The sequence below is a fragment of the Lampris incognitus genome, chromosome 9 (assembly GCF_029633865.1).
Source record: "Lampris incognitus isolate fLamInc1 chromosome 9, fLamInc1.hap2, whole genome shotgun sequence".
Lineage (NCBI taxonomy): Eukaryota > Metazoa > Chordata > Actinopteri > Lampriformes > Lampridae > Lampris > Lampris incognitus.
This window is the reverse complement of record NC_079219.1, coordinates 53,442,311-53,457,074: the sequence shown is the minus strand read 5'-3', so window position 1 is coordinate 53,457,074 and position 14,764 is coordinate 53,442,311. Positions and strand designations below refer to the sequence as shown.

At 50.0% G+C, this 14,764-nt stretch overlaps 1 protein-coding gene across 3 annotated transcripts in view; it reads left to right on the top strand.

Moving 5' to 3' along the window:
• Positions 1-14,764, top strand: part of kif13a (kinesin family member 13A) — a 71,360-nt gene that overhangs the window by 18,872 nt on the left and 37,724 nt on the right. The window contains exons 4-13 of one of the 3 annotated variants that reach the window (XM_056285579.1): positions 1,606-1,666; positions 2,848-2,940; positions 4,193-4,373; positions 9,771-9,858; positions 11,318-11,452; positions 11,616-11,728; positions 11,818-11,929; positions 12,326-12,538; positions 14,207-14,317; positions 14,405-14,539. In XM_056285579.1, the coding sequence (XP_056141554.1) occupies positions 1,606-1,666; positions 2,848-2,940; positions 4,193-4,373; positions 9,771-9,858; positions 11,318-11,452; positions 11,616-11,728; positions 11,818-11,929; positions 12,326-12,538; positions 14,207-14,317; positions 14,405-14,539 (1,242 nt within the window). Of the gene's footprint in view, positions 1-1,605; positions 1,667-2,847; positions 2,941-4,192; positions 4,374-9,770; positions 9,859-11,317; positions 11,453-11,615; positions 11,729-11,817; positions 12,539-14,206; positions 14,318-14,404; positions 14,540-14,764 lie in introns of those variants that run through there. The other 2 variants (XM_056285578.1, XM_056285577.1) reach the window with 2 other exon arrangements.

Sequence of the window (14,764 nt, the reverse complement as noted above, 5' to 3'; positions counted from 1 at the left end):
GATAGACGTCCGGGCCTCATAGACAGCTTTGTGTTCAGTGGCTTGGGGCCACTCCACCACAGACTGACTAGGGAACACTAGCATAGGGCCACAAGCTTTTGTTGGCCCTCAGGGGTTTGTGAACCACAGGTATTCCTATAGGCCAAACGTAAGCTACACACTATAGCAGAAAACCCACATGGCTCTCTGCTGAGCTAAGTGATAATATAGTCAAGTTTATTGTTCTTTCAGTTGTGCAGGTGTACTAATGAAGCAGATTGTATCTTCTCATATGTAGCAGTTAATATCTAGAATACACAGAACAGTAGACCTTGACATTGCAGGAGTGCAACAAAGGGAATACTGTAGTACGGCACTTCAGGTTGGGTCCTTACAGCCTTGCAGAGGTGACAGCGGAGCCATGTCCGGGCTGTTCCCATCCTCGAATATATAGACGAAGGCTGTGCCCCTAAGCCCATCTTCATCATTCTACTGATTGATAGTAATTGTCCCATCAAGAATAATTTGTTGCTCTGTCACACCCAGAGGCTGAACAGGGACTGACCAAGGGAGGTGTCGGTCCTTGTCACCCAGCCAGGCCTAACTGAGAATGATGGAAGCTTTGTTCCTTTGAATGGCATCTGCGCACTTGTCTAAAGTCACAAGAGGAGGTCTTCTTTTCAAAGTGTTCAGTCACTCAGTCCTTCTCATGCTGACTATGCAAACCACGTTCCTCTGGCCAGTGCCCTTTACTATGATTAGGAGAGGGTTCAATCATTTTAAGGGTCAGACAGTCTTGGAGGGAAAAGTCCTTTGGCAGGAAGGCAGTACACTGAATTCCATTAGGAGCAACATGTGCAGCATTGCAGGACTTGCATTGCAAAAAGACTGTAATGCAACAGGCACAAAGAGGGCCATTCTGTGGAGTGAAATTTATTTATATACAATTACACAGCAAAACAACAGACTAAAGGATTTTATTATGTCCATTGCACAGCAGAGATTATAATCTTTCACTCCCTGTGAAGAATGGAGCCTTTTTGTCAAGTGGAGACGGGCTAGTGCACTTTCCCAGGAATCATCCATTTCATGCTATCCACCCGTGGACCCGAGCACATGCAGGTGCCTGTCTGACACAGGGGGTCTGTGCTAGCAAAGTCTGTTCTGTGAGATGCAGGACTGAGGGCTGAGGGCCAGTCTGCACTAACAGGAACAACTCCAGCACCGTTGCCCTGGAGACCAGGGTCACCGGGAGCTGGAATTTCTACTGGGGAGCGCTGACCCTGATTTATGAATTCATTTAACTCCAATGGCCATGATGAAATAGGCTCAGCTAACAGTGGATTTTTGCAGACAGCCATGGCGTGGTTCCTAACAACCATCACCTCGAACCATTCTCAGTTAGGCTTCCTCTTAATCACGCAGACAAGCTGCATCTTGCTGATTTACTGTAAGGTGGCGTGATACAGTAAAATAAGCCTGGCTTTGTGCCTCTCGGTGTCTTCCCACAGAGGCAGCTAGGCCATTGGCAAGCAGGCCCAGATTGTCCGGGACGGTACGTGTTCAGACTGGTGTGTAAAGCGCATGTTTATACTCCCCGTGTCTGTCTTGGCTCTTCTTGTGCAGGTGTTTGCCTTCGACCACTGTTTCTGGTCCATGGACGAGTCCAACGTTCCAAAGTACGCAGGTGAGTCACAAGTGTTGATATTGCTGAAAACTAATCCTTCCTTCATCGCCAAAGAACTCAAAACATGTCTCACGCCACCGATAAGGAGCCTGCCAGGTCAGGCTATGAACACCCTCCTCCATGGAACGTCAGTGGGGTTTTAGGTCTGTGAGTTAATTTGCATTTTGAGTGAGTAAAATAGATAAATGAATTAAAAAAAAAATCACAAGTGGGACATCCGGGTAGCATAGTGGTCTATTCCGTTGCCTACCAACACGGGGATCGCCGTTTCAAATCCCTGTGTTGCCTCCGGCTTGGTTGGATGTCCCTACAGACACAATTGGCCGTGCGGGAAGCCGGATGTGGGTATGTGTCCTGGTCGCCACACTAGCGCCTCCTCTGGTCGGTCAGGGAGCCTGTTGGGGGGGGGGCTGGGGGGAATAGCGTGATCCTCCCACGCGCTACGTCCCCCTGGTGAAACTCTTCACTGTCAGGTGAAAAGAAGCGGCTGGCGACGCCACATTTATCAGAGGAGGCATGTGGTAGTCTGCAGCCCTCCCCGGATCGACAGAGGGGGTGGAGCAGCGAACAAGACAGCTCGGAAAAATAGGTTAACTGGCCAAGTGCAATTGGAGGGAAGGGGGGGGAGGAATTAAAAAAATCACTAGTGCATTTTTTTCCCCTGTGGCTCATAAATGGAAAAAAACCACTCAAAGTGTTTCATCGTAGTCATCGTAGCGCATATAACCTCAAGTATGTGGCGGACAGATTTGTGACACAGCACATTTCACTCGTGCCCACTCAAATGGCAAATGCAATTTCTTCAGCCACAATACATCTCCATAAACGAGCTACGCATTTAAAGGCCAGGCCAGCATTTTGCAACACCTATCGAATAGGGGGGGTCATTACTGCCGGGGCTGCATTTACATAGTCGTTGTAGTCCCTGCCTGAAGGGCCCGAGCCGTGGCTTTATTTAGCTCATTAAACAGCTGCCCCATTTACCAGTAGCATAACAACATGTTGCACAGCCCACAGGGTCGTCCACACAAATAGACAGGAATCTCACATGTGCTGCCGTCGTCGCCATTCACAATGTTTGCCTTTACCCTATTTAATAAAGTATGTATATTAGACAATCAAGTGTGCTAATATGTTCAGTTTGTCATATTCTCCGTGGTGACACATTCTTTGTTTCAAAGATCAAGAGGTGGTGTTCAAGTGCCTTGGCGAGGGAATACTTGAAAACGCATTCCAAGGATATAACGCCTGCATTTTTGCCTACGGACAAACGGGTAACTAAGATTTTTGAGGAAATCTATATTAAAAAAAAAATGTATTTGTTTTTTTTTTTTTTTTGCTAAATCCATCAGATGATGCGTGCTTTTTACAAAGAGCCCCTCATGATACTAGCCTGCATTGCATTTTAAGTCTCTAAGTGGATCTGCAGACGGCCCTTGCATGGGAACACAAGCCCTACAGAAACTACAAGAACAGGAAGCGTTTGTGATCACTGGTGAATCACTCAAGTCGTATCCTTCCTCGCGACGGATTAAATTAGCTCTTTTATTCCTACTTCCTGTCCTAGAGGACAACCCATGGTCAACATGACACACCTATTGAACATTGGGGAGAGAAGAATATTTACCTTTTTCACCCAAGGTCCCAACGTATTTTAATGGCTGGCTGGTGTCCAGATGTGACGTCGTGTTTTTATAAATATAACATGATGTGACGGGGGACCAAAGGATCACTGGCAGAACAGTCAGTCGCGGTTTTTAGGAATCTCTCAAAATTTATTGTGTAAACACATCTGCTTTGACTGTAGACGTTTAGAACTTAGTGTATCAGAGGACCATATGATGGACCATGTCATCAAGATGGCCACGCCTCTGCAAATGGGTTATAAAACAATTTATTAGTTTTCCACACTGTCTCATGATACATATCGTATTTAGCAGTCAAAGCAGGAATTAAAATTAAGTCATTTTTTATTAAAAGTTCTTCACAGGGGTGTCCGGGTAGTGTAGCGGTCTATTCCGTTGCCTACTAACACGGGGATCGCCGGTTCGAATCCCCGTGTTACCTCCAGCTTGGTCGGGCATCCCTACAAAACACAACTGGCCATGGCTGCGGGTGGGTAGCCGGATGTGGGTATGTGTCTTGGTCACTGCACTAGCGCCTTCTCTGGTCGGTCGGGGCACCTGTTCGTGGGGGAGGGGGGACAGGGGGGAGTAGTGTGATCCTTCCATGCGCTACGTCCCCCTGGTGAAACTCCTCACTGTCAGGTGAAAAGAAGCGGCTGGCGACTCCACATGTATCGGAGGAGGCATGCGGTAGTCTGCAGCCCTCCCCGGATCGGCAGAGGGGGTGGAGGAGCGACCGGGACGGCTCAAAAGAGTGGGGTAATTGGCTGGATACAATTGGGTAGAAAAAGGCGGGGGGGGGTGCCTTCTTCACAGGCGACATGGCCATCCTAGTAAAGGATGGCGTTTTTTAATATGTATTCATATACACGTACATAACCTCTCTGCTTCTCTGCTGCAGGATCGGGCAAATCCTTCTCTATGATGGGGAACGGGGAGCAGCCAGGCCTGATTCCGCGGCTTTGCTGCTCCCTCTTTGAGAGGGTCCACAGAGAAGAGAACGAGGCCCATTCTTTTAAATTGGAGGTGTCCTACATGGAGATCTACAACGAGAAGGTCCGTGACCTGCTGGATCCCAAAGGGTGAGTCCGCTGTGGATCGTTGTGTTGAAGTAAATCGATGGCTTCTTGTTCGTTTCTCTTGTTTGAGTGCATGTTATAATCAAACAAATTATCTGGGGGCATCCGGGTAGCGTAGCGGGCTATTCAGTTGCCTACCAACACAGGGATCGCCGGTTGGAATCCCTGTGTTAGCTCCAGCTTAGTCAGGTGTCCCTACAGACACAACTGGCCGTGTCTGCGGGTGGGAATCCGGATGTGGGTATGTGTCCTGGTCGCCGCACTAGCGCCTCCTCTGGTCGGTCGGGGACACCTGTTCAGGGGGGAGGGGGAACTGGTGGGAATAACATGATCCTCCCACGTGCTACATCCCCCCGTTGAAACTCCTCACTTGTCAGGTAAAAAGAAGTGGCTGGCGACTCCACATGTATCAGAGGAAGCATGTGGTAGTCTGCAGCCCCCCCCCAGATCGGCAGGGGGGGGAGCAGAGACCGGGATGACTCAGGGAGTGGGGTAATTGGCCGGATGCAGTTGTGGAGAAAAAAAAGGGGGATGCCCAAAACATGGATTTTAAAAATTATTTATGATTATCTTTGCCTCTTGAAGGAGAATACAGTTAGACAGATTCTCGACTGTCAGGGGCACCAAACAGTGACAGATCCTTGCCGGGTCGAGGCTTGATGACCACGATCTCGCCACCAAGTCCCGGGTCGAGGCTTGATGACCACGATCTCGCCACCAAGTCAGGCGGACACACACGGACGTGGTTACCAAGGCGTTTCTCTTTAAGACAGGGGAGGTCAGGCCTGAAAAACAACTTGATGTTGGCAGTACATAAATGTTAAAAGTAATCCCAAGATACCAGCATTTTTTTCCCATGAAGAAGAAATAAAGATCCAACTTCTCTTTTTTTTGGGGGGGGGGGGGGAGACACTGCTGACCTGTCTATCCATTATGTGTTAGCAGACCGTTGCCGGAGGGACAGAGACAGACAAAGACAAAATTGTTCTGGGCTATATGAAATACTCTTTTGTTTCTCCGTCATCAATTATTACCTCGAACAATGAATCATTCATTTATCATCGAAGTTCGTAGCCCAATTAATCACTGTTGTTGATTTGAAATGTCCTGGGAAACCTTGCCAGTACTGAAATCTAATCTTTGAATTTGAACGATTGGCCAGTGCAGCTGTGCCGTGGCGTGTGGGATTCATACACGCGTCTGACCTGAACACGTTATCGGCTCGCTGTTTTTCACAGAGCTAATCCTTTGGTCTTGTGGCACGCAGACGACCCCGGGTTCACAACCCTCACGGTTACACAAACTGCATTCTAGACTCGAGCTGTGGCGTAATGCTCCCCTGAGTCCTGATCCACCCGTGGCCCAACCCCACACAAGCGACGACCTCCCCGTCAGCGCCAGCTTCGTGTTGCTTTCCATCTCTGTTTGTAGCTCTTATTATGTCTTGCCGCCTGGATAGGGGGGAGGCACCAGAACGACGCAGGACAGGTAGCTCGACCAAGGGACTTCCTGGTGAACAGTGGCCAGTGTTGTCCTCCTGACACTGCAGCATTCTTTGCTGCCGTGGTCTGCTGTGTGCCGGCAGACAGGCAGCAGGGGAGGGCAGGCCTTGAAAGAGCACGTTTCAGGGACATCTGGTAGGGAAGCAGAGAGCAGCGGAGCAGTTTGAGCAGTCCGTGAGCAGATGCCTCGAGATGCGGCCAGATCCGGCATTGATGCCGACTTCCTTCTCACTTATATAACCAGGCCTGCGCTGTCTTGATCTTCCTCTCGTCTCTTCTCTGGGTCTTTGCAACCACAGATCGGCTGTAATATGTTTGCCTCCAAATGTCGAGCGAATTTTAAGTGAACTTTAAAAAGTCAGTAGACATCAAATCAAATTTTGGCAGCACGGTAGCCCGGTGGTTAGCGCTGTTGCCTCACAGCAAGAAGGTCCTGGGTTCAAACCCCGGGGTCATCCAACCTTGGGGGGGGGTCATCCCAGGTCATCCTCTGTGTGGAGTTTGCATGTTCTCCCCGTGTCTTGTGGTGGGTTTCCTCCGGGTCCTCCAGTTTCCCCCACCATCAAAAAGACATGCATGTTAGGGTTAATACTCCTGTCTGTGCCCCTGACCGAGGCAAGGCGAGACGAACTGGAGTTGGTCCCCGGGGTGCTGGACTAGCGGCTGCCCACTGCTCCTAGCTACACAGCTAGGATGGGTTAAACGCAGAACATAATTTCCCTACGGGGATCAATAAAGTCTCTCAAAATAAAAATTTAAAAAAATCAGTGTCGTTGCAGTCAGCTGATCAAACAGCCTCCCTGTGCGCGGGACTACGTCATCCAGAACGTTCTTCAACAGAAAAACAGAGAAGTGACACAGAGGTTACTTGCCACTGGGAGAACGCTTTATCACACAATATTTGTATTATTATGTCAGCTTTTCCACTGCAAGCAGTCAGAAAAACATGTAACATTTGGGAGTTTTGGTGTTTTTATTCAGCTTTTCTTTTGCACAACTTGAAAAATTCACAATGTCATGCCCCATGTCTCTGTGTCCGTTCACTGCCGAGTTGCATTCTGGGATGGTGACTGCATGTGAACCTCTCTGGCTGTGCTGCTGTTAAATCTGTAGCGATGGCGAGGGCTAACTGTCAGCTGATCGATAGGACTTCTCCCCCCGATATCTGGGAAACAGCCAGCTAAAGATCCGATTCAGGGGCGTCCGGGTGGCGTGGCGGTCTATTCTGTTGCCTACCAACACGGGGATCGCCGGTTCGAATCCCTGTGTTACCTCCGGCTTGGTCAGGCGTCCCTCCAGACACAATTGGCCGTGTCTGCGGGTGGGAAGCCGGATGTGGGTATGCGTCCTGGTCGCTGCACTAGCGCCTCCCCTGGTCGGTTGGGGTGCCTGTTCGGGGGGGGGGACTCGGGGGAATAGCGTGATCCTCCCATGTGCTACGTCCCCCGGTCAAAACTCCTCACTGTGAAAAGAAGCAGCTTGCGACTCCACATGTACCAGAGGAAGCACGTGGTAGTCTGCAGCCTTCCCCGAATCGGCAGAGAGGGTGGAGCAGCGACCAGGACGGCTCGGAAGAGTGGGGTAATTGCCCCCCCCCTCCTTTTTTTGAGTTTCTGATGAAATGCTGCTGAAAAGTCTGATTGCAGAAGTAGAAATCCCCTTCATAGGCAGTAGTCATAGTGAATTTTAGTATCAGCTATGATGTCATAAGGGTACAGGACAGACTTACCATGAGCAACAGGATTGTGAGACGACCGCCGTTGAAGACATGCGAGTCTGATTTCAACTTTTGAAGACTCGGTGTTTTATTACCCAAATTCCCGGTAAAGTATCACGCTACCCACAATGCTTTGCTGCGTTCCATCAGTCAGCGTTGTTGCCAGGAGACATAAACCGCTGCGAAGATGAGCGGGTGCGGGTCAGACCGCCCCACCACGTCGTCTCCGTTCGAGAGGACGTCCTGTTCTTTAGGGATGAAGAGAAGACGTCATAAAGCACAACAATAGACGCAACGAAGCATTAAAGACGCTTTTTCAACGGTTGTTGACTTGGAGTCAGTTGTCATAAGGCTTACGGGTCATCTCACAGCGGGTTGGATCGGGTTCGAGCCTTAAAACTCTTTTCTGAAAATGTCTACGGCAAACATTTCATGGGGAAAATGTCTGCCCTATTCCATAAGGCATTCCCATTAGGAAAAAACATTTGGCATCCATTGTTGTTCAGTCAGGGAAAGAATATTATTGACATATTTTTCTCATTTACAATTTTTATTTATTTTTATTAAGGAATTTTTTAGCTTTTTAGAAGTCAGCTTTTCCCCCTTTTTTCCTTTTATACATTTATTTCTAGTTTTTCCCCTTATCCCACCCGATTAACCCAATGGCATATGGCCGGAACTCTTGTCGAATAACTCCCCTGGCTCACGTTTCCACAGGGAGGAGATAGTCGTAACACCAGCTTTCTCCAAACTCGTGTCGGCAGCTCTTGCTAGTTTACACGCTGAAGCCTCGCATGGATTGCATCACCTTCAGGCCGCGAAGGAGACGTAGGGAGAACCCTTTCGGTTGCAGGCGCCCGGGTGGGCCAGAGGGGTCGCTGGAGAACGACGAGTCCCCGAACACTACACCCGCTATCCCTCGGGTAAGGGTGGCCTAATGAATGCCTTACCCCGTGGACGCTCTGGCCGTGACCGATACGACGAGTCTGGGATACGAACCCCCCCCCCCCCTGCCACATGACGAGCGGGTTGCAAGAACAGCGGTTTAGTCCGCTCGGCCATCCGCTCGTTTAGATATTCAAAAATGTTTCTCCCAAATTTGCCGCCGCATCCTCGTAAGTGTTCGTCAGCAGGATGTCAGAGGATGAAGAGAGTCAGTGAACCTTTATTTAAAGTTATTCACTTTTCATCCACAGGTAGTGGACGAGAGCAAGTAACAGGACTTAATTACCCATCCATCCATTATCTGAACCGCTTATCCTGCCCTCAGGGTCGCGGGGATGCTGGAGCCTATCCCAGCAGTCATTGGGCGGCAGGCAGGGAGACACCCTGGACAGGCCGCCAGGCCATCACAGGGCCAACACACACCCATTCATACCTAGGGAGAATTTAGTACGCCCGATTCACCTGGCCTACATGTCTTTGGACTGTGGGGCGGAAGCAGAGCCCCCGGAGGAAACCCACGCAGACACGGGGAGAACATGCAAACTCCACACAGAGGACGACCCCCAAGGTTGGACTACCCTGGGACTCGAACCCAGGACCTTCTTGCTGTGAGGCGACCACGCTAACCACCGCACCACCGTGCCGCCCAGAACTTAATCATTCACTTCTTAATTCATCCAAATTTGCGATGAATACCTTAACGCCACTGAGACCGATGCAAACCAGTTCCCCAGAGAAACTTGTGCAGAAACGCCCGTAATGTCCGTAGCGAGGGGCCGATGACTCATGAGAAGTAATACCCTGTTGACTTGCTGACCCGTTCCTTCATGTCATTATTCATTCTGACAGGACAAATGAGTAGAGGAAGTTTAAGCCCCTCTCGGTATATGTGGAAAATGAGACCTCCAGAAAGAGGCTAGCAGAGAAGCGAGCGCGGATGGCAGTATGGGAGCGGCTCAGCGGCAGCCAATATTTTTCTTGGCCTTGGAACATGGCAGCATGGAAAGGGAGGAGCTGATGTGTTAAAAGAATGGATGGGAATTAGAGGAGGAAATTATGTCAGGTCAAACGAGGATATTATTGAAGCATATTGTATGATTTTTTTTTCGTTTGCTTTTGTTCTGTCCTGCAAAAAAATCCTACCAACTGATCCCAAATTGATCCAATTTTGGATTTTTTCTCTCTGTTATTTTTACCTAATTTTTTTTTTTTTTTGTTGAATTTCTCATTTCTCAGGAGCCGCCAGTCTCTGAAGGTTCGAGAACATAAAGTCCTGGGTCCATACGTAGACGGACTGTCCCAGCTGGCCGTGACCAGCTTCGAGGTACGTCTTATCTCCTCTGTCACCACGCTGAAACCACCCGGTACCAATTCATCAGATCGACTGCACTTACTCGCACGCACAAAGTCGCACAAAGACACACACACACACAAAGCAGCAGCAGTGATTTATATCGTCATTCACAGCTCACAAAAGATCCCCAATTCTCAAGCTATCCATTTACATCCCAGATATCGTCCAAGTTCAAAACGCTGACGGGGGAAGAAAACTCTAATGACATAGTCTTGAGGTGGAATGTAGTCGCAGTCCTTTGTGTAGTCGTGCCAGCTCTTGGCAGGGCCTTTCTTAATTAAGTTTGAACATCTCCACCCTGTTCTCCGTTGCTCTGCTGCGGCCAGCCTGATATTAGTCCAGCGGATTTCCCAGAGCATCAGCCCCGTTGCCCGCTGTGACCCAGCTAAATGACATGGCAGGCAGCCATCTGTGAATACTGCCTGCCTTTGTTGTCATCATAATGACCCATTTGCTAGTGTAGTCTACACCCAGTGAGGTGCGCACGCTCACATTATTCCTCCTAACCCGGGCGTTCATTATTCCGCTGCTCATTACTCATACTCTTTCTACTGCATACTATAGTGTTAAGCATTATGGAATCTCAGTGGTTAGCACTTAGCTAAGAGCATCGCTGGTTTGGTAGCGGTCCATCTGAATGGAGTGTGCTTCCTCTCACCGTAATCTTTTAGATTTCCTTTTGCAGACCAACATGTTGGGGGACTTGGAGATCTGGGTGACTTGGAGATCTATAGACTTTTATGTCTGAGACGTCTCCCCGCCTTACGCCCAGTGCTTGCTGTGATTAGGCACCCCCCCCCCACGATTGACCCTGATAAGATTGCCTGGACAGGGTGTTCAGGTGGCGTGGCGGTCTATTCCTTTGCCTGCCAACACGGGGATCGCCGGTTCGAATCCCCGTGTTACCTCCGGCTTGGTCGGGCGTCCCTACAGATACAATTGGCCATGTCTGCAGGTGGGAAGCCGGATGTGCGTATGTGTCCCGGTCGCTGCACTAGTGCCTCCTCTGGTCGGTCGGAGGCGCCTGTTCAGGGAGGGAGGGGGAACTGAGGGGAATAGCGTGATCCTCCCACGTGCTACATCCCCCCGGCGAAACTCCTCACTGTCAGGTGAAAAGAAGCGGCTGGCGACTCCACATATATCGGAGAAGGCATGTGGTGGTCTGCAGCCCCCCCGGATCGGCAGAGGGGGTGGAGCAGCGGCCGGAACGACTCGGAAGAGTGGGGTAATTGGCCAAGTGCAATTGAGGAGAAAAGGAAGGAAAAATCCCCCCCCCCCAAAAAAAAGAAGATTGCGTGGATAGAGGCAATTGATGAATAGAACAGTGCCAAACATTACTCTCCCTTCCTCTTCATTTCAACCATTATCTTTCGACCTGTCTGTCTGTCTGTCTGTATACCTTTCTTACAGCCTGTCTCTCTCTCTGTAGGACATTGAAGTATTAATGTCAGAGGGGAACAAATCTCGCACAGTCGCCGCCACCAACATGAATGAGGAGAGCAGCCGGTCTCACGCTGTCTTCAGCATCATCGTCACACAAACGCTGTATGATCTACGGTCCGGGGTCAGTCTCTCACGCTGTACGACAACAGTCCTCGCGGACGCTAAAATCACTGACTCGATATGTGCACCGGTCCTACTGATGGATATGTGTTTGCATGTTTTCGCCTCTGCTGTTGCGTTGGTCTTTGCATGTGTGTGTGTGTGTGTGTGTTAATCGTCGTCAGAACTCCGGTGAGAAGGTGAGCAAAATGAGCCTGGTGGACTTGGCGGGGAGCGAGCGCGTGTCCAAGACTGGAGCCGCCGGAGAAAGACTGAAAGAGGGCAGCAACATCAACAAGTGCGTACCATCACACCGACAATGACTAGCTAGTGATGGTACTCGAAACTTTTTTTTGTTGATATTATTGTCATTATTTCTGGTTGTAGGTCTCTGACCACCCTGGGTTGTGTGATTTCTGCTCTAGCAGACCAGTCTGCGGGGAAAGGGAAGGCTAAGTTTGTGCCTTACAGAGACTCAGTCCTCACCTGGCTGCTCAAGGTTTGACCCCCCATTCTGCACATCCCTGTGATGCTGTTGCTTGTTTCGGTTACCATAACAACGTGTAGCAGTGGTGTGTATTCGCTGAAAAGAAGTGAGAGACAGACAGCAGAAAGTTATCAGCTCCAAAATGCTAAAAAGTGTGTTTTTCCAGGCATCTGGGTTAAATGTGTTATATATGTGGTGGCTCAGCTCGATAGCAAATGTAGCATATGGTCTCAACTAGAAGTGTTATCCTGGGTTCGAACCTGGCCTTGAAACTCTTTCATCCTGTCGCCTTCCCTAAACCGCTTTCTTATCCTCTATCCTGTCCAAGTACAAAGCGAGAAAAGCAGCAGAAGAAGATAAAATGAGCGATGCCATTCATTCTGTTACATGGAACGCTTCCTTCTGCAGGACAACCTGGGCGGCAACAGCAAGACGGCCATGATCGCCACGGTGAGTCCGGCGGCCGATAACTACGAGGAGACGCTGTCCACACTGCGTTACGCCGACCGGGCGAAGAGGATCGTCAATCACGCGGTGGTGAACGAAGACCCCAATGCTCGCATCATCAGGGAGCTGAGGGAGGAGGTGGAGAAGCTCAAAGTGCAGCTTTCTCAGGCTGAGGTGAGAGGAAAGACTGGAGGGACGAGTGGAAGCGAAGCGGCGGGTTGAATGAGGGTATCGCGTTGTCGTTTCAGTCAGGACAAGTCACCTGTTTGGAGAAATGTATATACAATTGCAAAAGGAGGGGCGTCCGGATAGCGTGGCGGTCTATTCCGTTGCCTACCAACACGGGGATCGCCTGTTCGAATCCCTTTGTTATCTCCGGCTTGGTCTCTACAGACCCAATTGGCCGTGTCTGCGGGTGGGAAGCCGGGTGTGGGTATGTGTCCTGGTCGCTGCACTAGCGCCTCCTCTGGTCGGTCGGGGCGCCTGTTCGGGGGGGGAGGGGGAACTGGTGGGAATAGCGTGAGCCTCCCACATGCTATGTCCCCCTGGTGAAACTCCTCACTGTCAGGTGAAAAGAAGCGGCTGGTGACCTGCAGCCCTCCCCGGATCGGCAGAGGGGGTGGAGCAGCGACCGGGACGGCTCGGGGAAGAGTGGGGTAATTGGCCGGATACAATTGGGGAGAAAAGTGGGAAGGGGGGGGGGGATAGCAAAAGGACTTTCTTGCTTTGATGATGAACAGATTGACTTGTATAGACCGACTATCACCTTTCTGTCAAAATAAGGACACACAATGGCCGCTCTGATAAATAAATTAAAAAAATAAAATAAACCGCCGTTCTTGCGATCCGCTCGTCATGTGGCTGGGAGGTTCGTATCCCAGATTCGCCGTAACCGGTCACAGCCAGAGTGTCCACGGGGTAAGGCGTTCCTTAGGCCACCCTTACCCGAGGGATAGTGGGTGTAGATCGGTGTAGTGTTCGGGGACTCGTCGTTCTCCAGCGACCCCTCTGGCCCATCAGGGCGCCTGCAGCCAAGCAACCGAAAGCGTTCTCCCTACGTCTCCTTCGCGGCCTGAAGGTGATGCAATCCATGCGAGGAGGCTTCAGCGTGTAAAATAGCGAGAGCAGCCGACACGAGTTTGAAGGAAGCTGGTGTTACGACTATCTCCTTCCTGTGGAAACGTGAGCCAGGGGAGTTGTTCGACAAGAGTTCCGGCCATATACCATTGGGTTAATCGGGTGGGATAAGGGGACAAACTAGAAATAGATTTAAAGAAAATAAGGACACACAATGAGACGCACAATACTTTCATTGAGTCCAAGCAAATAAGGACTTCTCCCAGCAGCCCCCTCTCAGTCTACTGAGTCTCGCTGTGGGAAGGTGAAGTGCACAAGTAGAAATACAACGTGCCTCCACGTAACGTCGTCACTGAATGTATTGTTGTCAACACAAACCTTCTCCCAAAGATCAGTTCAGTCGACAAAAAAATTCACCAGTTTAGTTGCCGGTTGCTTTTGAGGAAGTAGGTTACCGGAGGGTTGGGCAAGTCGCTGAATCTTGGCAACAGGAGTTGGAAGCAGTTCACAGTAGGAGGAAAATTACATTATCCGTCCAAGGAGGAAGACTGACTCAATTTTGACATTCTTACATTTTGTTTTCGAGTCTCTCAGGCATGGCCGCACACATTTTCGTTTCGGAGCCCAGCTGTCGACTTTTTGCCGTCGTCCCAATTTGAACGTGTTCCGAGGTGGTTAAATTCATGGAAGGTTGGGGTGCCGGGTCGGTTATCAGTGGAGATTCTAGCAGTGCTGATTTGGTTTTCTCTCTCTTGGTGCCACTAGTCTCTGAAGGCCCCCGAGCTGAAGGAGAAGTTGCAGGAGTCTGAAAAACTCATCCAGGAGATGACGGTCACCTGGGAGGAGAAGCTAAGGAAGACGGAGGAGATCGCAACGGTAAGTTAGTCGGTCACAACAAAGACTCTGCAAAAGGTTCGAGTTTCAGTTTCGATGAAGAAACATAATTTTTTTTTGTCCACACAGGAGCGCCAGAAGCAGCTGGAAAGCATGGGCATCTCGCTGGAGACTTCCGGGATAAAAGTGGGCGAAGACAAGTGCTTCCTGGTCAATCTGAATGCCGACCCCGCCCTCAATGAGCTCCTGGTCTATTATCTCAAGGTAATGCGGTTTGATTGGTGCCAATAGTGGAATTCCCTTTCTGCTTCCTGTCGACACAGGAAGGTCAGAGTTCAAGGGGTCAGCTGTAAGTGCCATGCCGAATGGCCTCGTGGTCAAACACAGTTGCTTATGATTTGCTACACATTGTCCCATCCCTTTTGTTCTCACTGCTGCCCCAACAGGAAATATTACATAAGCAAATTAAGATAAGCTTTGTCCAGAGGC